This window comes from Periplaneta americana, chromosome 15, assembly GCF_040183065.1.
Source record: "Periplaneta americana isolate PAMFEO1 chromosome 15, P.americana_PAMFEO1_priV1, whole genome shotgun sequence".
Taxonomy (NCBI): domain Eukaryota; kingdom Metazoa; phylum Arthropoda; class Insecta; order Blattodea; family Blattidae; genus Periplaneta; species Periplaneta americana.
In genome coordinates, this window is record NC_091131.1 from 32,253,741 (window position 1) to 32,277,399 (window position 23,659).

A 23,659-nucleotide genomic window follows, 5' to 3' on the forward strand; every position below is an offset into this window, starting at 1 on the left:
AGGCCGGGGTATTGGCGAACACATAGGCACATGATGCAAAAATTGCTAATATTAAGAGACGTTTCACAAATTCCATAGTGTTAACGTATAGTACAATGCTTTCTCTTTCTAACCCATATAGTAACAATATATAGAACACATTATTTTTGTAAAATTTAATAAAAGAAAGAATAGCGAGCATGTTCGGCATTACCCCTGCTAACCGGGGTAATCCCGTAATGTGTGTTCGCCATTTCCCCTTATGTAAAAATACATTGTAAACGTAAAACATAACCACATTCAAAGACGAAATGAAGAATAGATGTAATTGAGAATTATTTTATTAATTGTGTGAATCTAAAAGTTAAGCATCATGAACAGTAACTGAAGACACAAGCTATTTCGATTTCTTATTTTGAGCAAAAGTCACATAAATATGGGTTTAACTTGTTTTCCCACGAACTACAGTCTTTATGGGTCCAGTATTTACAACTTTTGTTGGAACATTTATACCACAGTTCTTTGTCTCTCCCTAATTCCCCACAAACACAGCACACTTCTTGAGAAGGATCTTCAGAGTCAGCCTCTAAGGGAGCAATATCGACATCTTCATCACTATCACCACGTAGATCGATATTTTCATTTTCACTTTCATCAGAATCCTCATCTTCAGAAAATATTGTGACCAGATTCTTACTGCAGGAAGGTTTACTTGTGACAGTCTTGCTTCTTTTCACTTTTTTGATGTTGGTTGCACGAAGTTTCACTTTTTTTGAGGCCACGAGTTCGGACGATTTCTGTGCAGCCAATTTCCTCTTCCTTTCTTTTTCTTCGAGCTTCTTTTTCATTGGCGTCGATGTCAAATGCTCAGACTGTTGTTTCCGCCTTCCACCTTGTCTTTTTTCTGTTGCTGGTTCTGGCATTGGTGAAATGTCAGCAACAGAGACATAACTTCCACCATCATTATTTTGTGGGATTCCAGCGATTTCTGCAGAGTCTTCGCCATTAGCAGCATCATTCTGGACATATGCTGGAACACTCCTGACGTTGGCACCAAGGAAATCATCTTCAGTAAATACCTCTGGATCAAGAGGGTGTATGCCTGCACTCCTGAAGCCTGATATCGCTTTCTCCATGTTTGTCACTCTCATGTAGGCTTTATTAAAAATGGTCGAGACATCAGACATGAGAACTTTGGAATGGCTTCTTAGATGAATGTCGCATTCTTTGTTGTAGGCTGTTTTGAGTGGTCCATAAAAGGTAAGGTCTAGGGGCTGCAATCGGTGAGAGCAGTGTGGTGGCAAAGACAGTAGATAAATCCCATTCTCCTTGCAAAAATTATATGATGCCAAGGAAATATGGCTGGAATGGTTGTCCAGAATTAGAAGGCATGGTTTCGATTTTGTTGCACTTACAAAAGTTGCAAAGTGCGCCAACCAAGTGCAGAATAATTCTTCTGTAATCCAGCCTGATTTAGAACAGGCATAGACAGTTCCATCAGGACCACCACGACGGCATTCTGCCTGAATACGTGAACCAGGATAAATTATCATTGGAGGAACAAAAGTTCCTGATGCATTCATGGAACAACATATTGTCACAGTTCTTCCTCTCTCTGCACTGGTAACAGCCCCAACCTGCTTTTGCCCTTTAGGAGCCAGAATTTTACCTGGTTTTTGAACGCAGGTTAAACCACTTTCATCCATATTAAATATTCGTGAAGGTGGGAAATTATGGGCATCCATTAGATTAGACAAATTGGAAAAAAATCTGTCTACTGCAGACTTATTGAAGCCTGTAATTCTGTTTAAGCTTGTGGCCTCCGGTGTTCGAACACTTATAAGTGGATTCCTTTGTAAAAATCCATGTAACCAGTCTTCACCTGCCTCCTGTTTTTCTCGCGAAAAGTTGTGGGGGATATTGTTTTTCTCCGCAAATTCAAACGCAATACGTCTCAACGCTTTCGCAGACACGCCATAAAATGCCTTAGCCATTAAAATTACATGATTAGCCATTTCTTCCTCCTGCTCTTAGGAAAAAACAGGTTTCCTCCCCATTTTTGGACCTTCAGCATTGCCGGACTTCAATCTGTCGTACAATGTAGTTACTGGAATGTTAAATTCTCTAGCCACTTCTCTTATTGATCTTCCACTCGCTCTGGCATCCTTGGCCTTCTGAAGATCTTCCTCCGTCCACTTGGCTTTGGTTGTTTTTCTTATTGGGTTCCTCATCTGTAATGAGAGAGGTTGATGTTTTTTCAAGCTTATTTAAAGAAGCATTAACTCACTAGACCTATCAATTCTAGAGGGTCGGTGTGTATCAGTAGGCTATTTGTAGTCTATTAACTGAATTCCAATGCTATAATTTGTTTTACATGCCTGTGAAATTTACACTGATATAATTTTGAATCTTGATGAATTGAGATGATGGCTGTGGTAATTAAGTTACCAATTCGGTAATTACTTTTGCGACTGAGGGACAGCAAGAAAAATACAGAATAGTCGCGTCGGGAATTGAATCCATACCTTCGGAACATGAGTCTCAAACACTACGGTGCAGTCCGAGTCGCCTCATTCGGTAGGAAAATGCTTATAAGTTAAACGTACAGAAATATTAAGTTCATTGTATTATTATTTAGATTATTTTTATTATTATTATTTATTATCCTTTGATTATTATTATTATTATATTATATTATTATTACTATTATTATTATATTATATTATTATTACTACTATTATTATTATAATAATTATTATTATTGATAAAATAGGTTAGAAAGCCTCCCGCCGCATCAGCGCCCTAGCCTGCTGCGGGGTAATGCCGAACACTTGTTCGCCAATACCTCATTCTGCGCCATGATGGTTTCGTCATAACCACGTCAAAAGTATGTTATTTCCAAATACACTATTCTGACTATAACTTTCTGCAATAATTGTACAATCCATAAGAATAAACAACACTTCGAAATAATATGAATATCTCCACTTACCTTGATGTCAAAACAGCATGAATTTTACAAGCAAAATGGAAGAAATCGTAGTTCGTCTGCAGCATCCAAGTCTTCTCGCACAATGGCGAGGTAAGCGAGTTGAAGAAGTTAATATAGTGGACGCTAGACGGCAGCACCAATCAGAACTCGCTACTGAAGAAATACAAAGAGATAACTGGTGTTCGCCAATACCCCGGTGTTCGCGAATACCCCGGCCTCCCCTACTTATGAAATAAATTCCCGTTTAGTGTTTGCAAAACTATCTTGGACTATTATTAATTAATAAAGAAATATTTATTTTACAGAAGTAATATAAATTCTATAGCTACTTAAATGTACAATATCATTTTGTTATACTTTTATTTATCAGTACATCAAAACGAGGTTTTATGCTGTTGGCAGCTGAAAGGAACAGTAGCCTACTGATCGTAATGAAACATCAGTTACAGATGTTCGATGCTGCCTTTATTAAAGTTGATTATAGAAAACAGTTGCTCACAAATATAAATGTTGAGCCAAACATAGCAATCATTTTCACAGCCAGCCTGTGTAGTCTTGTATATTATTGCTAATGTTTAGTCTTGTAAAACTCAACTAGGCTAGTAGTATTATTCAAACGATCTTTAGCTCTTAGGCCACATTGAAGATGAATAAGTTCGAGCTGTAAATCGTTAAATGTTTTCTTCCGTATTTTAGATTCCTCCATACTGTACTGTAGCAGTAGGTAAGCAACGTGAAACAGTTACTGAGAATAGGCCTACACACTGCACTCCACTAGATAACTGGGTGGTCGTTTCCCTCTCCTCTACCTATAGCAAGTCTGTCATTCTGACGTATCTTCCTCCCCGTTTCGGCGAGCGGTAAAAGCCGCTCTCCCGCTCCGAAAGAGCGCGCGCGCTCGTTGAGCGCTGTTTGTGCAGGCCTGTTATAGAGCCTTCACTTCCTAAGACGTAAGCGAAAAGGAGGAGTCACGCCGGGAATAACAGCGTCGCGACTTTAATGCCAGAGATAAGGATACTAATACAGTAACAATAATGACATTATTATTGTTGTTATTAATTCCATCAAAATGTATACAACTGTATGCAAATTACAGACAAATTAGAGGAAAAATGCATACTTGTCGGTTAATAGGCTTTCCATCAATAATGTAACGTAATGGTAGGAGGAGTTGAAACATCAGTCGTATGGTCAACAATAATAGAAACATAGTCTACAATCATTAGTTCTTTTTTACTTCTACCTGGAACACTTTCAACATGCAGTCAAGCAACTCATTTTGAATGATTTTGTCCACACCTGTGGAGTAACGGTCAGCGCGTCTGGCCGCGAAACCAGGTGGCCCGGGTTCGAATCCCGGTCGGGGCAAGTTACCTGGTTGAGGTTTTTCCGGGGTTTTCCCTCAACCCAATACGAGCAAATGCTGGGTAACTTTCGGTGCTGGACCCCGAACTCATTTCACCGGCATTATTACCTTCATATCATTCAGACGCCAAATAACCTAGATGTTGATACAGCGTCGTAAAATAATCCAAAAAATAGATAATTGAATGATTTTAGAAGCATAGGAGGATTTATGGGGGGGACGGGGCATGGTAGGCACTGGCCACCAAATTCGTCTGAATTTTTTTTCTATTAACTTTAGAAAATATTGGATTCAAAAGATTTTTTTGTTTTTGTTTATGATTAAGTTCCTGTTCTTAAATTGATGAAGTAATGTCTTCAGATCATGTGTTTGGACTATAATATTTATTTTAAATTTTTGAATGTATAAGAATTTCTATACCTCATTTGAGGAATGGCAGCACTGTAATGTTTATTTTGTAACAACCTGTACTCGTGTAGAAGTCTGCAGGTGTTCAGGCCGCAACTTGGAGAAATATGAATAACATACTGCACAACAATGCAGAAAAAATAAAAGTGATCCTGGTATAATGTGTAAACTTAGACGAGATTAAATAAATAGTTTACATTTCATATGATATCTTCAGGAAGTTAAACTTCATATAAAAAAGTTCCTATTAGCACTGTTACGTAGTTTTATTGATCTATGCATGTGTTTCTGTACGAGAGAGAAAAAGAGGGAGATTGTTTAAGTTATGCGCTATTATAAATTGTAATGGACCTACAGTATAAGCCCTATACAACTCGGTCCGAAACATCGCGTATGTGTATGTAACAATGTAAGAAACATGCCCTTGAAAATATCTTACTTACTTAACTTACAAATGGCTTTTAAGGAACCCTTACATAAGCCCGCCATGCAAGATTAATCCAGTCTCTATCATCATATCCCACCTCCCTCAAATCCATTTTAATATTATCCTCCCATCTACGTCTCGGCCTCCCCAAAGGTCTTTTTCCCTCCGGTCTCCCAACTAACACTCTATATGCATTTCTGGATTCGCCCAAACGTGCTACATGCCCTGCCAATTTCAAACGTCTGGATTTAATGTTCCTAATTATGTCAGGTGAAGAATACAATGCGTGCAGTTCTGTGTTGTGTAACTTTCTCCATTCTCCTGTAACTTCATCCTGCTTAGCCCCAAATATTTTCTTAAGCACCTTATTCTCAAACACCCTTAACCTATGTTCTCTCTCAAAGTGAGAGTCCAAGTTTCACAACCATACAGAACAACCGGTAATAAAACTGTTTTATAAATTCTAAATGCCTTTATTAAATAATCATATTCCGATATACTGTACCACGGTCAAGCTATAACGGGGGAAGGAGGTAAATGATGTCCTCCCCCCCCCCCCGTAACTGCGTTATATGGGAATTCTATGGTTTTGGTTTGCCCCCTCCCCCAAGGAAATAATGGTAAATGGAGTTGTATACAGCTACCCAAGCATTTTAAAACGAAAGCGGTAGACTGTACTTGACACGTTTTAGATGCTGAAATGGACGGCAGAAGTTGAACATTGCGCGCGTATCCCATTATATTTCTTACTAGCCGTACCCGTGCGCTCCGCTGCACCCGTTAGAAATAAATATAAAGTAATTACATAATTAAAATAGGACATTTGATCCAGGGAACATTCGTGTTTGATAGAAGGATAAATCGTTTAATATGTTACTTAATTTAAATTGTATTTAAATAATTAAAATGCGATCATTTTGGTCCAGAGACCACTCATTTGGTGCAATGACAATTCCTTTAACATGTTTCTTAATTTTTATTACATGCATCCATACTTTAATGAAGACTGACATATCATTTAGATTTAATGTGTATACTGTATTTTACTTGCTATATGTTTCCATTGAATTATGATAATAACTTAATTTTAATCCTTGTTTTCTACGTATTCAGTAAATGGCGCTTGGGCCACTATGGTTCTGAACCCTTCAAGTAACTTAAATTAAATTATATTATATTATATTATATTATATTATATAAAAAATGTGTTGATAACGAATGTACACCGATAAGTAAGTTTTTAATTTGTTATGGGGGCTCTTGAATCTCAGGAGGAACAAATTTTATTTTACAACAGCGCAACATAATCTGCTTGGCTCATTACCCAGTTTTTTTGCATTGGATTTAATGCATATGTATTTTATGTACCTATTTTAACACGATTCAATTGAGCATAGTTAAAATTTGGATTATAAAATAATGGAATGCTAAGCTAACATATTATTACTGCATACTAAATCAATACACTCTTGTGGTTCGTTAATTCTCTGAGATAAACATTATTTTAAGAAATACAGGAAACGAATACACAGAATAGCCTATCAAGTTGTTTGTGCATAAGAAGCTATTTTAATCTTACCTGTCCTCAATTCACTCAGAAGTTACTGTAATAACATTATAGCATTATGTCCATATAGAGAAGCTACACTTTCCGATGGTGAAATAATAATTAATTACACAAATCGGTTAATTTAGCTTCCGATATTACTTCATACAAACACAGAAACATTCTCTGTAGGCTATGATTCATAGCTTTCGATTGTTGTTGACCAAGGCCCCTTATAGACGAATTCATTTGTTTATTTCATTACACCGCCTTAGATGGCAGTTATTTTAATTTTGAAACTCATTTATCTCATTAAATATCAGTCCTATCAACATTTTTCAAAGAATAAAAATTATCGGAAATTATTTTTAAAGAAATTTTTGTTATGTAACATTTTTCACAAAAATCAATAATAAGCGAGATATTTCGATTTATTTAATTCAGACCCCCTTTTAAATGTATTTTGAATGCCATAATAGCCTAAAATCTAAGTTACAACGAACTTAATTTATATTCCAATTTTCATCGAAATCGGTTCAGCCATTATCGCGTGAAAAGGTAACAAACATACAGACAGACATACAAACAAAAATTTCAGAAAAGCGATTTTCGGTTTCAGGGTGGTTAATTATATATGTTAGGACCAATTATTTTTGGAAAATCGAAAATTACCAGAAAAATTTCGGCTACAGATTTATTATTAGTATAGATGGGATGTAGTGCCTGGCACAGATCCATCCTGCAAACTCTGGTTACAACGTGGTTGACGGCAACGATAATGCTGGTAGAATTTGCAAGTATAAGAGGAACTTATTTTTCTCTGGTTTTGCGCGGAAAATATGAATTCTCCTTTTCTCTCTTGTGTTCTCATAGCGCCATGTCACGATGGCACTGCCTCTAAAGCCTATCTGAAATTATGTACATGAAATATAATAATTTTTAATAAGAGATTTCTTTATTCATACTTTTCTGCCTAAGGGCAGGTCTTTCATTGTAAACCCAGCATTCTTCAATCTTTCCTATTTTCTGCCTTCTTAGTCTCCACGTACGATTCATATATCTTTAAGTAATTGATTAACTAGCGGACTTACTCGTGTTAATTATGTAAGTCTGTGCGGCTTACAGCTGTTTCGGTGCTTCATCACACCATCCTCAGAGCCTACTAGATCTCGGCGTCATCTCGAACTTCTCTGCCTGTTGTGTGGGTGCGTTTGATTGTTGAAAAGTGTTAAAAAGTGGAGTCAAATAGTGTGTGTACTGAAATTGATCTGTGTGTTGAGAATTTGATCAGGCACACTAAAACACACCCTGATCATATTCTCAACACACAGATCAATTTCAGTACACACACACTATTTGACTCCACTTTTCAACAATCAAACGCACCCACACAACAGGCAGAGAAGTTCGATATATATTATTTTAATGTACCGATATATATGATATGCGTAAATCAATTCGTGATTTAAGACGGCGCTTATTCCGTCGGGTCCCGGCCAACTAGTCACTCATACCGAGTGCACCTCAGCACATCTGTGGACTTTAGTCCTACGTTCATAGACATCTATGACGCAGTGCAGAGGGTGACCACTAGATGGAACCCAAGAGTTGGAACTTAAAACTGAGACGATTCTGTCTGGCGCCGGGGTGGGTATCCGGTATGGCTTAGTGGATAAAGCATCAGCACGTAGAGCTGAAAACCCGGGTTCAAATCCCGGCGCCGGAGAGAATTTTTCTCCGTTCCATTACTCTTTCATCATAGAGAAGTTCGAGATGACGCCGAGATCTAGTAGGCTCTGAGGATGGTGCGATGAAGCACCGAAACAGCTGTAAGCCGCACAGACTTACATAATTAACACGAGTAAGTCCGCTAGTTAATCAATTACTTAAGTATATTCAAGTGTTAAAAGTAGTGTACGCAAGATTCAAAATGGTATATAGTATATCTTTGTTGTCTACCTGATATCTTCTTCTACCCCGAACTCTTCTCCCGTTCATCATTCCTACCACTGCATTCTTCAGTAGGCAGTTTCTTCTTAGCCGGTGACCCAGCCAATTTCTTTTTTTCTTCCTGATCAGTTTCAGCATTAATCTTCGTCCATTTCACACGCTCCATTATTATATTGCCAATATTAACATTTTTTATTTTAACCTGGTAAGCATTGAAACTCATTTCTGCCAAGTATTTATCTTTCAATACATCTCTGGTACAACAAAATTCATCATGTAAATCGTCTTCATTCACTGCAAAATTAAATGTTTGAAATAAAGCCTCTACTTTATGAAAAAATAAGCCATGTTGAATCTTTCGTACACTACTTTTAACACTTGAATATAAATAATTGATTAAATGGCGAACTTACTCGTGTTAATTAGTGCAAAAATAAGGGAGGAAAATGCTCGAAAAGGAGAAAAATACGGGAGTCGAGAGACTATTGAAAATTGCTGCCAAATTGGGAGATCCCGGGAATTTGGGGAGGGTTGGCAACCCTATGGAACAAGGCGACTAGTTCTCCTTTTTAAGACCTGTCCTTTTTAAAAGGGAAATCACTGGTTTGTCTGCAGATTCTGTGGACTCGAACTCCTGAAAAATACTCGAAATATTATTAAAAGGAAGATTATAAGCCCTAATGCTCGCGAACATGCATTGCAGTGAAATAATTAAAAAAATTTCACTTATTCCACAATTTCCTTCCTCTTTTGAGCACTGTGTTTAAACTAGATTACTAGAAGATCTGGTGTGTTGTCCGTGTTGCTTACCGTACCCTAATACCACAGTCTAGTACAGCGTTTCTCAAACTTTTTTTGAAGTGGGGACCACTTTTTAAAGTCAGAACAGTTCCGCGGACCACCTTACTCTTGTTCCCTTCGAAAGCAAATTTATCATTTTCGTAGCATTTTTTGATGCCAGTATACTTATATTTTAAAATTGAAATAAGGTTCGGTACTTTAGTCCTCTGTTATGAATTCGGGTGGTCCCTGGCTGGGTTACAGGCGCGGCGCCAGATGTGCAGGGAAAAGACGTCGAGAAACCCACGTGTATAGTGCTTTAAATCCCTCTTTTGTTGCTGAGAGTAGAGTGGGAAGTCGATAGAAGGGTAGGGTAATAAATTTCATAAAATACAGTACTGGGAGAAAAAGTGAAATTCGATTGCCATGTGTCATTTCCAAACTCTGAGATTTTAAGCTATAGTGTGATGCGCAATTCGTTTGAATTTTATTTTTTCTTCTGTCTTTTTTAAGGACCACAAAGGCAGACCTCGAGGATCACAGGTGGTCCGCGGACTATAGTTTGAGAAACGCTGGTCTAGTATATACAGTCACGAAGCTTGAGTTGTGAGGGTGCTAGGAACAATAGACTGTGCTGGTACTATTTCCCATTGTCTGTAATGAGACGATATTAGCAATCCTAGTGGTTAGCAACTATCTATGGATGCATATTTACTACGTATTGAGCTTCGTGACTGTATATACTAGACTGTGCTAATACTACGACTCAAAATTTCTCCTAAATCTTTCTGTCTTGCTCGCTCTCAATTTTCCTCTCTCTTTTATTCGAACCTCTTTTCATTCTGTGTAGAGAAATGCATGAGTCGGCCTGGATGGCGCAGTCGGTATAGTGCTGGCCTTCTGTGCCTGAGGTTGCGGGTTCGATCCCGACCCTAGATCGATGGTATTTAAGTGTGCTTAAATGCGACAGGTTCATCTCAGATTTACTGATATGTAAAAGAACTTATGCGTGACAAAATTCCGGCACACTGGCGACGCTGATATAACCTCGGCAGTTGTGAGCGTTATTAAATAAAACAAAATTAAATTCATGAGTGATATCTTTACCCAGACTTTTTTAAATTAACAATCACGAAATGTTATATGCCACGACTCTAAAAACTGTCATTATTGTATAGCCATTGACAGGGCCGCCGAGAAGGGGGGGGGCAAAGGGGGCGAGTGCATATGGGCCCGTGAGCAATAAGGGCCCGTCAGATTAAGTGAGTCTGATTACCTTTTATTATCATGAATAATTATTCGTAGATACATACGGGTACTATAAAATTTTGTAAGAATATTTGTTACATAAATTTGACATTGATGTAGCCTGGTAATAGACACTGTTTTAAAAATATTTTACAAAGGATGAGTCGTGATGAAATAAACATGAATGGCAGAGAAGCGCTATATTTATTAAAGTATTATAGTGATTCATCTTTGGCGATATTCTAAAAAATAAATTAAATCACCCATATACACTCGGAATATGTGAAATATTGAATAATGGCAATGTCAACATTGATTTTCATATTACTAGTATAGTTTTAAGGACATAATAATGGATATTTACTGTAATATTTAAAATCATCTATATTTCAGTGCTTTCATGCAAAGGAAGCGGAAGGTATATGGTGCTTAGAAAATATTTAGTGGTGAAATATGGGATCATAAAAATTCTGGAAACTGATTTAAAATATAATGAGAATAAATTTTATCATAAAACAATTTATTCATTGTGTAGTTGATGACCACCAAGTTAGAGGTCAGTACAGACTTTTTAATACAATTAGTAGCGATAATAGTACGCCTAGTAGTAGTGGTAACAGTAGGCCTAGTAGTAGTGGTAATAGTAGGCCTAGTAGTAGTGGTAATAGTAGGCCTAGTAGTAGTGGTAACAGTAGACCTAGTAGTAGTGGTAATAGTAGGCCTAGTAGTAGTGGTAATAATAGGGCTAATAGTAGTGGTAATAATAGGCCTAGTAGTAATGGTAATAGGCCTAGTAGTAGTGGTAATAATAGGTCTAGTAGTAGTGGTAATAATAGTCCTAGTAGTAATGGTAGTAATAGGCCTAGTAGTAGTGGTAATAGTAGACCTAGTAGTATTGGTAGTAATAGGAGTAGTAATAGTGGTAATAGTAGACCTAGTAGTAGTGGTAATAGTAGGTATAGTAGTCGTGGTAATAGTAGGTCTAGTTTTTGTGGTAATAGTAGGTCTAGTTTTTGTGGCAGTAGTAGGCCTAGTAGTAGTGGTATTAGTATTAGTATTTATTTATTTATTTATTTATTTAACCTGGTAGAGATAAGGCCGTCAGGCCTTCTCTGCCCCTCTACCAGGAGATTCCAACTACAATATCAACAATAAAATTACAATTAGTATTAAATTTACAATTACAATTACAAATAATATTACAATTAGTATTATATTTACAATTACAATAAAATCAAAGTACGAAAAGATTACCGGAATAATTAAAGCTAGATAATTTATCATAGTAGACCTAGTAGTAGTGGTAATAGGCCTAGTAGTAATGGTAATAGGAGGCCTATTTTTTATGGTAATAGTAGGCCTAGTAGTAGTGGTAATAATAGGGCTGTAGTAGTGGTAATAGTAGGCCTAGTTTTGGTGGTATTAGTAGGCCTAGGAGTAGTGAGACCTAGTTAGTAGTAGTGGTAATGAGACCTAGTAGTAGTGGTAATAGTAGGCCTAGTAGTAGTGGTCGTAGTAGACCTAGTAATAGTGGTAATAATAGGCCTAGCTACGCCATCAGCTATATTTTCACTAATTTCTTTGCATTTAACAGAATCAAAAACTAGACGCACATACTGTACAATACGAAAATTACATGATTAATTAATTTATTGTGAAACAAAACAGATTTAGACAGATATAGTCTGAGGATTTTCTTATGCACTCTGCTATTATAATCCACTGCAATATGATGGCACTTGACCCTTACATACATTGTTGAAACCAACCTTATAAACCCGATTAATGTGTTTCTGGAAAAACTTTATCCAAGAAATATTCCGACATTCTGTAAACACATTCAAAGGAGGAACAGCATTTGGAACATTCTTCCAAATATTAATATATGCATGCTTTCCTGAGCATTCTACCATAGTAGCTATGTTCGAACAATTATTTGCGGCGCAGTATTTCACCATTTTCTTATTATTTCCCTTCAAGTATACTTATATTTATTCGTACTCCTCAATAATCATGAACTGCTCGCACTCCCGGCGAAGCATCAACTCCCTTTAATGGCGGCCAAACAGCAGTTCAATTTTGTACGCGAAACTAGCGCCGTTGGTGTCTCTAGTTATATATATTACAAACTCTTTGAAATTACCACATCATATGTAAATATTTGACTTTTATATAATAGAATATCGGTTTCCTGCATTAACGTTCACCGACACGACAATTGAGGCCCCCGGGATTTGCCTGAACTATGTTCCCGTCGCTTGTAGTGAACACGTTCATTTACTGTATTTATTGGCATGTCCTTTCTAACTACCAAACCCCCGCTGGCCCACCACAATATATTATGCCAGTGGACTCTCTCAAACCGAAGTCGCAGGATACGTTTCTTTTTCAGTACATTGTATGTTTCGTGTCGAAACTTTCATCTTTTCGTTGTCGTTTGTCTAGTAAATTCTGTTCATTAGTGTTATCAGTTATAGTTTAACTGCACAATGAACAAGTACAGGCATAAGTCGGGAGCTGAGAAGCACAAGTAGAGACAGAAAAAATTGGAAGATATTAATATGGGTGCTAGACTGCGTGAAAAACTTTATGAAGATATTAATAAAGAGATCAGTGATGAGCAGAAATATTTAAAATCAATTCATGCCTCTAATTTAGGGTCAACCCCACTGAAACCTTTGAATCTCCTAAATAGTCTGAGAGAATTAAAACTGGATACTTTATTTCCAAATATTTGTATAACCATTAGAATATTCTATACAATTCCTGTGACAGTTGCTGATGCTAAAAGATCCTTCAGCAAAATGAAGGAAATAAAAAATGTATTCAGATAAACAATGTGTCAAGAACGACTGAGTAACCTTGGCTCCTTAGTCTGGAGAGCGATCTTGCTAGATCTTTAAATTTTGATAACATAATTGATGATTTTGCATCAATGAAGTCAAGGAGAGTTGTTTGTTGATGTTGGATTCAAGTTAGAAAATACATGTGTTTAAGAATAATGTTTTATGAATATAATATATTGTGCTAATGTGAAGTTTTGCTAAAAGTTTTCAACGTAATAAAAATGTATATTTTTAAGTTCGTATCTGTGTATGGGGTTATCTTTTATTTATTTTGAAAATAATTATTATGGTTAGAATAACTGGTAACTTGTAATTGTTACTTTTTTCAACGGGGGTCCGAGTACAGTATTGCATAGGGGCCCATAAATTCTGTCGGCGGCCCTGGCCATTGAAATATGTGCTATTATTTATTAAACTAGCCGTACCCGTGCGCTCCGCTGCACCCGTTAGAAATAAATATAAAGTAATTACATAATTAAAATAGGACATTTGATCCAGGGAACATTCGTGTTTGATAGAAGGATAAATCGTTTAATATGTTACTTAATTTAAATTGTATTTAAAATATTAAAATGCGATCATTTTGATCCAGAGACCACTCATTTGGCGCAATGACAATTCCTTTAACATGTTTCTTAATTGTAATTACCAATTATTTTTGGAAAAGCGAAAATTAACAGAACAATTTTGGCTACAGATTTATTATTATGTTTATATTATATTATATTATGAAAAAGTGTGTTGATAACGGATGTACTCGAATTAGAAAGTTTTTAATTTGTTGTGGGAGCTCTTGAATCTCAGGAGGAACAACTTTTACAACAGCGCAACATAATCTGCTTGGCTCATTACCCAATTTTTTGCATTGCATTTATTGCATATGTATTTTATGTATTTTAACACGATTCAATTGAGCATAGTTAAAATTTGAATTATAAAATAATGGATTGCTAAGCTAACGTACTATTACTACATACTAAATCAATACACTCTCGTTGTTCGTTAATTCTCTGAGATAAAAATGAATATGTTCATAAACATTATTATAAGAAATACAGGAAATGAATATACAGAATAACCTATCGAGTTTTCTGTGCATAAGAAGCTATTTTAATCTTACCTGTCCTCAATTCACTCACAAGTTACTGTAATAACATTATAGCATTTTGTCCATCCAGAGAAACTACACTTTCCAATGATGAAATAATAATTAATTATACAAATCGCTTAATTTAGCTTCTGATATTACTTCATACAAGCACAGAAACATTGTCTATAGGCTATGTTTCATAGCTTTCGATTGTTGTGTCCAAGACCCCTTATAGACGAAGTCATTTGTTTTTTATTTCAATACACCGCCTTAGCTGGCAGTTATTTTAATTTTAAAACTCATTTATCTCATTAAATATCAGTCCTATCAAAATTTTTCAGAGAGTAAAACTTATCAGAAATCATTTTTAAAGAAACTTTTGTTATGTAACATATTTCACAAAAATCAATAATAAGCGAGATATTTCGATTTATTTAATTCAGGCCCCCTTATAACCCCCCCTTTTAAATAACGTATTTTGAATGCCATATAGCCTATAATCTAAGTTACAACGAACTTAATTTATATTCCAATTTTAATCGAAATCGGTTCAGCCATTATCGCGTGAAAAGGTAACAAACATACAGACAGACATACAAACAAAAATTTAAAAAAGCGATTTTCGGTTTCAGGGTGGTTAATTATATATGTTAGGACCAATTATTTTTGGAAAATCGAAAATTACCAGAAAAATTTCGGCTACAGATTTATTATTAGTATAGATGACCTAACAGAAATAAGAATTAATAAAATTATCTTTCTATTGATACACCAGCTTTCTGTATCTTCTTTTCGTTGTTACCTGAATAATCAGCATTCTCTCGGTTCATCTAGCCTTGGTAAAGCGCAGGAATATGATTGGCACATACGTGACACATGACAGTCCTGCGGCAGACCTGCACGTACTTTCAACTGCTCAGGAAAAATATCTGCTGATAACGGGCGATAAGAGGCAAGTTGCTCGCAGTGACGCAATTCTTTCCTGGCTTTTGTACTGTCGAGTTTATTCATTTCCCTTTAAATCTGCTTTAATCTAATATAGAGTTGAATTTTGTAGATAAATCATCTACCAGAAGAAACGTCTAGATTTCTTCAAGCTCATTGTGTGTGTAGAAGAACGGAACTGGATCAAGATGCCTTCCACGGATCTAAATGCAGGGATGAGGTGCATAAAATACCTCCTGTTTTCGTTTAATCTACTCTTCGTGGTAAGTACCTTGACAAGATATTAGCCTACTATAGGTAAAAAAGGAAAACGGTGTGTGTGTCGTTAGTATTGTTAGAATTTCTCTTTTAAATATTCCGTCGCCAAAATGTGCCACGTTTACCTTAGTACTTTTCTTTTGCAGCGTAATAGGCGTTAACATTACGCAGTACCTGCTATAAAATTGTGGATTTCCCAGAAAATTAATACGCTTTTTCAATATTTTTGCACATATAACGTTTAAGGATTTCATAAATTAAATAACGCCGGTCATTTAATAAATAAGTTAATTATAATTATGGCAATCGGTAATAAAAAAAATATGTGTACATCATTAGCCGTTTCAAATTTTGATATTTATTTAACATTACAAGAAAATAAACTTCAATTGAAAAATAATAACTTGAGCTTATAGAGAATTCAAACAACATCTTACGAAATGTCATGAAAATTTAGACGAACTTAACCCTTACTTAGATCTTATAAAAAGATCTTCGGAAATGAGAACAGTGTGAAAACATAAATTGTTATTTAGTGAACTGTCCGAAAACAGGCTGGAACCTCATAAGTGACACCAATAAAGGCATCGCTCATGAGGCATCTAGACCAGGAGATAATGGGGTAGGGAAACCAGTTCCTTTCCCCCTCCATTGCATACATCTCTGACTAGTGACATATTTCACTAATCAGACTTGAGAAAACATAAATTAAGTACCTACTAGTAATTTGAAGCAATACAATTGTTTTAATATACCGGTATTGTTATTATTATTATTATTATTATTATTATTATTATTATTATTATTATTATTATTATTATTACTACTATTATTATTATTACTTACTAAGTTACTTTAATTTTTTTTCATTAATTGTAATTATTGTGTTTAATCAAGTTACTACTGCCACCGAATGTTTGGTCATTTGCAGCGTCAATAAATACATTATTATTATTATTATTATTATTATTATTATTATTATTATTATTATTATTATTAATTAGGTTATTTTAACCATTTTTATTAATTGTAATTATTGTGTTTAATCAAGTTACTACTGCCACCGAGTGTTTGCACATTTGCAGTGTAAAAATCACTCAAATAAGCTATAAAATGAAAATATTGGTTAGTAAAAATTGATCTGATCACTCGGAGAGCTGTGTGCCCACCCCATCCAATCCGCCTTAAATACGAACCTTACTTTTATGTAAATACGAAAATCGTCGCACGTGAATGAAGAATACGGCGATATTTCGTTAATGTGGCAGTTGGTTTCAGTGTCACCAACATAGTAGTAATGCTACACACCTAATTAAGCCTAACCTCTCACATAATACTACACACCTAATCAAACCTAACCTAACCTAACCTAACCTGTCACATAATACACACCTAATCTAACCTAACCTAACCTGTCACATAATACCACACATCTGTAGTAAGTAGTAAGATCCCTCACGTTTAGTATAATTTCGTTTACATGTATTGGCAACCCTGCTACTCGTGTCGGGGGGCCATCTAGTGGAAGTGGATCATATTGCAAGGAAGAAAAAATGTGTGCAATATTCGTTCAGTGGCCGGTGAATACTCCATCTTGGCGTGACCAAGCATGACAATTAATTTTGTCGTATGGCTGATTACTGCAGATTGCAATATAGGTTCTGGATCAAGTCAGTCAGTTCGTAAGACTGGAACATGAGAACGTGAGAATAAAATCAAATATATTACCATTCTGTTGATGTCAGAAACAGCGTGATGCGACGGAGTTGTTCTAGAGTTAATGGGCAGTATAATTATTAGCAACATACACTCTGACAGTAACTATAGAGAGAGCTGCAAGTTTGAAACTTCATTTGAAGAATCCGAATAAACAAGATGGCATGTTTTTTTGTATTGATAGTGCAGTGCTCTCGAATTAAAAGCAGCACTTTTAACTGCGCTCGACTTCCGTCATGCAGTCCACAAAATAGTAGCGAAAGAATATCTTGGTTACTCATCATTACCACTAAATGTTGTTAAATACAGAGTGATTCAGTGAATATGTTACAAACTTTCAAGATATGCATATGTTTTAGAGGGCCTAAGCCTATTTATCATTACGTACAGTAAATTGTTCATTAGAGTCCGCCGACTTAGCTCTGTGGCAGCGCGTCTGCCTCCAGATTAGCCGGCCCGGGTTCGATTCCCGCTAGGTCAGAAATTGTCATGTAAAATTTCTACCATGGGGCTAGAAGAGGTGGCGGTGCACAACTTTTGATCACAAAATTGTGCATCGATATGCCTGGGTTAAATCCTAAATCTCTCCGCAGTGCATATGAAGAGAAGTCATATGTCACTGTTGATAGTGATTCGTCCGTCAGATGGGGACAGGAGTAGGCTACGTGCCGATACCGGGTATCCTCTTCTTCCTTCCTTACCTTCATCATCATCCTCTACCATTCCCTACACTACACTTAACACATATACTCACCCTAGTCTACGACACAGATACACAGATAATGGTAATATTGTGTTCTTAATATTGTAGTTGTAATCCCCTGGTAGAGAGGAAGAGAAGGCCTGATGGGCTTATCTCTGCCAGGTTAAATAAATAAATAAATAAATAAATAAATAAATAAATAAATTGAACATGGGTCACAGTCCTGCCATCTATCCGCAATATGCGGAACCGGAATCGCGCAAGTGGGTAGGCATTGGGTACGCACACACGCACACACACACACACACACATTGTTCATTACTGTTGTACATAACTTACTTCGAAAATACTTCAGAAGAATTTACAACTGTATCCAAATGCTACAATGTAAAAAAAAAATATTCTTATTTTGTTCTTTTTATTTATTTATTTATTTATTTATTTATTTATTTATTTATTTATTTATTTAGTCTGGTGTAGTTAAGGCCATCAGGCCTTCTCTTCCACAACACCAGGAATACAAATACAATAATAGAAATAAACAGAAAAAAATACACTAGGCTATATACAAAGTAAAGCTACACAAGAAATAAAGAGAGAGAGAAAAACACTATAAACAAAGTAAAGCCACACAAAAATATACACAGATTGCAGTCACACAAACTTTAAATGAGTGGTTAAGTATCATAATTAATTGTATCCTAGAGTCGACGGCAATTCGGAAGGCGGTAGTCTGCTAGCGTTTGCGTCGAGGGAGACAGATAGAGAGAGCAAGGCAGCGTACAACATTGCCACATCGTACTTCACGCGCACGTGCAATACAAATAGCGCAGGAGAGAATTTAAATTATCAAAAGACAATAATGACCTTAGCCGTTGATTACAGTAAGCATGACACCAAACAAACCCTGTTTCCTTCACTAACAATATTCTTTGCACGGTTCTCAATCCCACACCACATGCTTCTGCAGTCGTTTCTTGCGCGTTGGCAACGTTGCAGTCAGCATCAAGATAGTCGGCAGCGTTCTGCTCGTCAACGTTTTTTAAAATAATTATACATCTTAAATACTATTTTTGACGCCGGTCTGTGTAATATATGTCTTTTTACAGTCTCTTCTTCCATTTATTTATCTTACACATACACAGTAAATTTAGTTTTACTTATTCAACATACTGAAACATTCACACGTGAACAAACGAATTCTGGAAGTACTTGTTATAGACTAATTCTGATTCTGTACAAGTTTGTGATGTCACATACCGGAAATACTACGGCGCATGTAGCAGCCGACCGCCTTCCGAAATGCCGTCTAACTAATTAACAAACATAAACAAGAAACTTGCAATTTTAATCTAGATTAGAGAAGAAAAAGAAAAAAACACAAATCAATACTTCTAGAAATATCTAAAAACATTAACGAAGACAAAATTTTCCAATTTAATTTTGAATTGTGATAAAGTCCGGCAGTCCCTGACGTCATTAGGTAACCAATTCCAGAGGCGAGGTATTTTTACAGTATAGGAAGATGAGTATAAAGACGTTCTATGATGAGGGATAGAAAGAAGTGCTTGATGTCGGTTTCGAAGAGTTCTTTCGTAATTTGTTTCCATGTGTATCAAGTCATTTTATACGGGATCTGAATATATATCTTTGAAATTAAAATATGAGTATACTACATTCAAATCAGTAATATACAATGTCACTGGAAATTCAGGTTCTCTAGTTTAATAAGCAATTCTTTATTTTAAAAAAATATTGTCATTCATGTGAGGCACAATGCATTACCAAACTGATACGACTCATTATTCTTATAAAACGAGGTCGCACAGTTTACTTATCTGTAAGAGATAAAATTCTTAGGACATACATGTGTTGGATGTACATCCTACAATCGAATGTAATTTCTTCCCTTTTATGGCAATCGAGATGTACCAGTTTTTAGATTTTGACAGTCTGACATTTAAAGGTTCCACAAGGTAATAGTTTTGCCTTTTAGAGTAACTATGAACAGCTGGCACAAGGAATATAATTATTAAGATTATTTTTAATATTCAATAGATATCTAAAAATATAAACATTAACAACGCTTTAAATATCTTTATGCTCGACCATGCCGAAATGTAGTAATTATACACCTGGTAGCAGTCCTTTAATGCATGCCATTAAAATACACCTACTCATTAAAGTACAGGTCTTCAGCCAATCACAAGTCAGCTTTGTACCGTTATAACGATTATTTTCGGATATGCAATCGACAGACAATTAGCGAAAAGTCATGGAGGCTGGAAATCCAATACTGTCGCAGAAGGTTATGTTCTGTTACTATAATAATTAGCGTTAATTGTAAATAATATTCAAATAAATTCAATTTGTCATCTCGTTTTTCAATTCTAAATCAATTTCCACGTAATATCAGACTAATGTTCATTCTTATTCTGTGTCAAGGTCAATGATATTCGGCCTCGGAAAAAAATCAATAGTCTCGCGTCTGCGCACATCTCACAATTCAGGTCAGTTCGCACATAACCATAAAAAGACCTAATTTTCAATACTTTCAAGTTAGAAATATGGTCGAGCATAAAAAGTCGCATGAAACTTGCCTATAATGGTAATTAAGGCGCTCGTATGAAAATTATGAAACTCGCTTGCGCTCGTTTCATAAACAATCATACTTGCGTCTAAATTACTAGCAATGTAGGCTCGTTGCATAATGTACTATTCTTTTTAATACGTAATACTTTAAAATATTTTTTTTTTACTTGAGCCTGCTCGTTTCACGTCAGACATGCTAACCACAGTGGTGGAATATAAAGTACTCACTAGTGCTTGATAATGCCATTATTTTATTAATTCAGTTTAATTTTGGGTGACAGCTCTTAGGCTTATATTACATTATCAAATTTCTGTGTCACGGAAGTTTGATAAAATAATATATAGTCTAGCCTATGATAAAACCTTTTTACAGTGTAATATAGCACTTTTGATTACATCTAGCTGTGACATACTTCTGTGATGAAAGTTATGGTCATCATCATAGGTCTACCTTTGATAAAATCTGTGACTAAGAAGAAAGAAAATGGCGGACATTAAGTACACAGTCATGGTCTGTGACAATCACAAAACTTTTAATATCACATCATGAGTCACATGAAATGTTTCATCATCCATTCTTAAATATTTAGTATAGGATTTCACATCTTTACACAGAAGTTCTATCAGTAGAGTCTGATGGATTCCTTTTGTATCTTTATGCTCGACCATGCCGAAATGTAGTAATTATACACCTGGTAGCAGTCCTTTAATGCATGTCATTAAAGTACACCTACTCATTAAAGTACAGGTGTTTTCAGCCAATGACAACTCAGCTTACAGGTGTTCAGCCAATAACAAGTCAGCTTTGTACCGTTATAAAACCGCAAGTATCGATTATTCTCGGATATGCGATCGAAAGAGAATTAGCGAAAAGTCACGGAGGCTGGAAATCCAATACTGTCGCAGAAGGTTATGTTCTGTTACTATAATAATTTAGCGTTAATTGTAAATAATATTCAAATAAATTCAATTTGTCATCTCGTTTTTCAATGTCGAATTCAATAATCAAGGTTATACCAAGTTTAACGGGATTACACAAGGTCAATGACATTGCGCTCGTTTCATAAACATCCATACTCGCTTCTTAATTACTATCATTATAGGCTCGTTGCATAATGTACTATTCTTTTTAATACGTACAGTAATACTTTAAAATATTTTTTTTAACTTGAACCTGCTCGTTTCACGTCAGACATGCTAACCACAGTGGTGGAATATAAAGTACTCACTAGTGCTTGATAATGCCATTATTTTATTAATTCAGTTTAATTTTGGGTGACAGCTCTTAGGCTTATATTATATTATCAAATTTCTGTGTCACGGAAGTTTGATAAAATATATAGTCTAGCCTATGATAAAACCTTTTTACAATGTAATATAGCACCTTTGATCACATATAGCTGTGACATACTTCTGTGATGAAAGTTATGGTCATCATCATAGGCCTACCTTTGATAAAATCTGTGACTAAGAAGAAAGAAAATGGCGGACATTAAGTACACAGTCATGGTCTGTGACAATCACAAAACTTTTAATATCACATTATGAGTCACATGAAATGTTTCATAATCCATTCTTAAATACTTAGTATAGGATTTCACATCTTCACACTGAAGTTATATCAATAGAGTTTGATAGATTCTTTTTATATCTTTTCTCCTTACCCGAATCTCTAACCCAATACGTTTTTTCTTTGATTTCTTCTTTAGTATTAATGTAATAGCTATTACTGCATTTCAATTTCAATTTCAATTTCAATTTTATTTATTTCAAATATACAGAATAAAGAAATATAATTACAAAACAAACAAAGAGAAATACAAATAAAATAATACAAGCAATATAAAAAGAAGATACAGTAGTATTAACAAAATTTGAGACCGAATGAGCAGCGCTCGTACTCGGTCGTAGTTCAGATATAATATTAAAATAAAAAAAAATAATATAATAATAACATGCATTGAACTGTTGTGGATTCATTATTAGAACTGTGATGAAAGATATGATAAAGTCTTTGACTTAGTGTAAAACACAAAAAATCTTGATCTTATATATTCGATAAAAAAAATATAATATTCTATGAAACAGAAATTCACTTTCATTTTCAAGTTCTTTTATCTGGCGAGGAAAGAGAGGGGTAGTGTAAGCATGCCTGAAACATGTAACTTACAAGTCTAAAAGGATACATTAAACCACTCATTTAATACCGGTAAATGACTTTAATGAGGTAACATTGTACACACGTAGACTCCTTGATTTCAGTTGAATCTTGAATACCGCAAACATTGTCTATCCACAAAACGTTCTTTCATGTTTTCTCTCCCCTCTTTTTTCTAATTGTGCTATCACTTTCATCAGTATGAATTTTTATTGTTGTTACCATAGGAGGGAAATATGCGACATTTAACTTAATTTAACTTTCTTAATGGAAAATAATAAACAGGAGAATTACGCGAGGATGAGATTTATGTTGTTATAAATACAGTTCAGATATTTTTTAAGATCAAAGTTTAAGGTTTCCTTCAAAATATTGTATTAGTGGGGGGGGGGGGTGCCATTCCAGCGAAATAGGGATAAAACATCAATACCTACATAATTTTTTCCTAATCGTTTGTGGATTTTCTCGTAACATATTCACGTCATCCGCATAGACAAGAAGCTGATGTAACCAGTTCAATTCCAAACCCTGTCTGTTATCCTGAACTTTCCTAATGACATACTCTACAGCAAAGTTAGAAAGTAAAGGTGATAGTGCATCGCCTTGCTTTAGCCCGCAGTGAATTGGAAACGCATCTGACAGAAACTGGCCTATA

General features: G+C 35.4%; 2 protein-coding genes across 2 annotated transcripts in view; one reads left to right on the forward strand and one right to left on the reverse strand.

The window, feature by feature from the left end:
- Positions 1–389: 389 nt before the first annotated feature.
- LOC138715616 (uncharacterized) lies at positions 390–3,055 on the reverse strand. The gene is made up of 2 exons (XM_069848690.1): positions 2,972–3,055; positions 390–2,210 (listed from the first exon to the last, which is right to left on the reverse strand). Exon 2 carries the CDS (start codon positions 1,992–1,994, stop codon positions 390–392), a length of 1,605 nt encoding a protein of 534 aa, XP_069704791.1. The 5' UTR covers positions 1,995–2,210; positions 2,972–3,055.
- Positions 3,056–15,599: 12,544 nt separating this feature from the next.
- LOC138714790 (CD63 antigen-like) overlaps positions 15,600–23,659 on the forward strand; it is a 34,295-nt gene continuing 26,235 nt past the window's right edge. Inside the window, exon 1 of the mRNA XM_069846923.1 lies at positions 15,600–15,840. Coding sequence (XP_069703024.1) covers positions 15,766–15,840 — 75 coding nt within the window. The 5' untranslated portion in view covers positions 15,600–15,765. The remainder of the gene's footprint in view (positions 15,841–23,659) is intronic.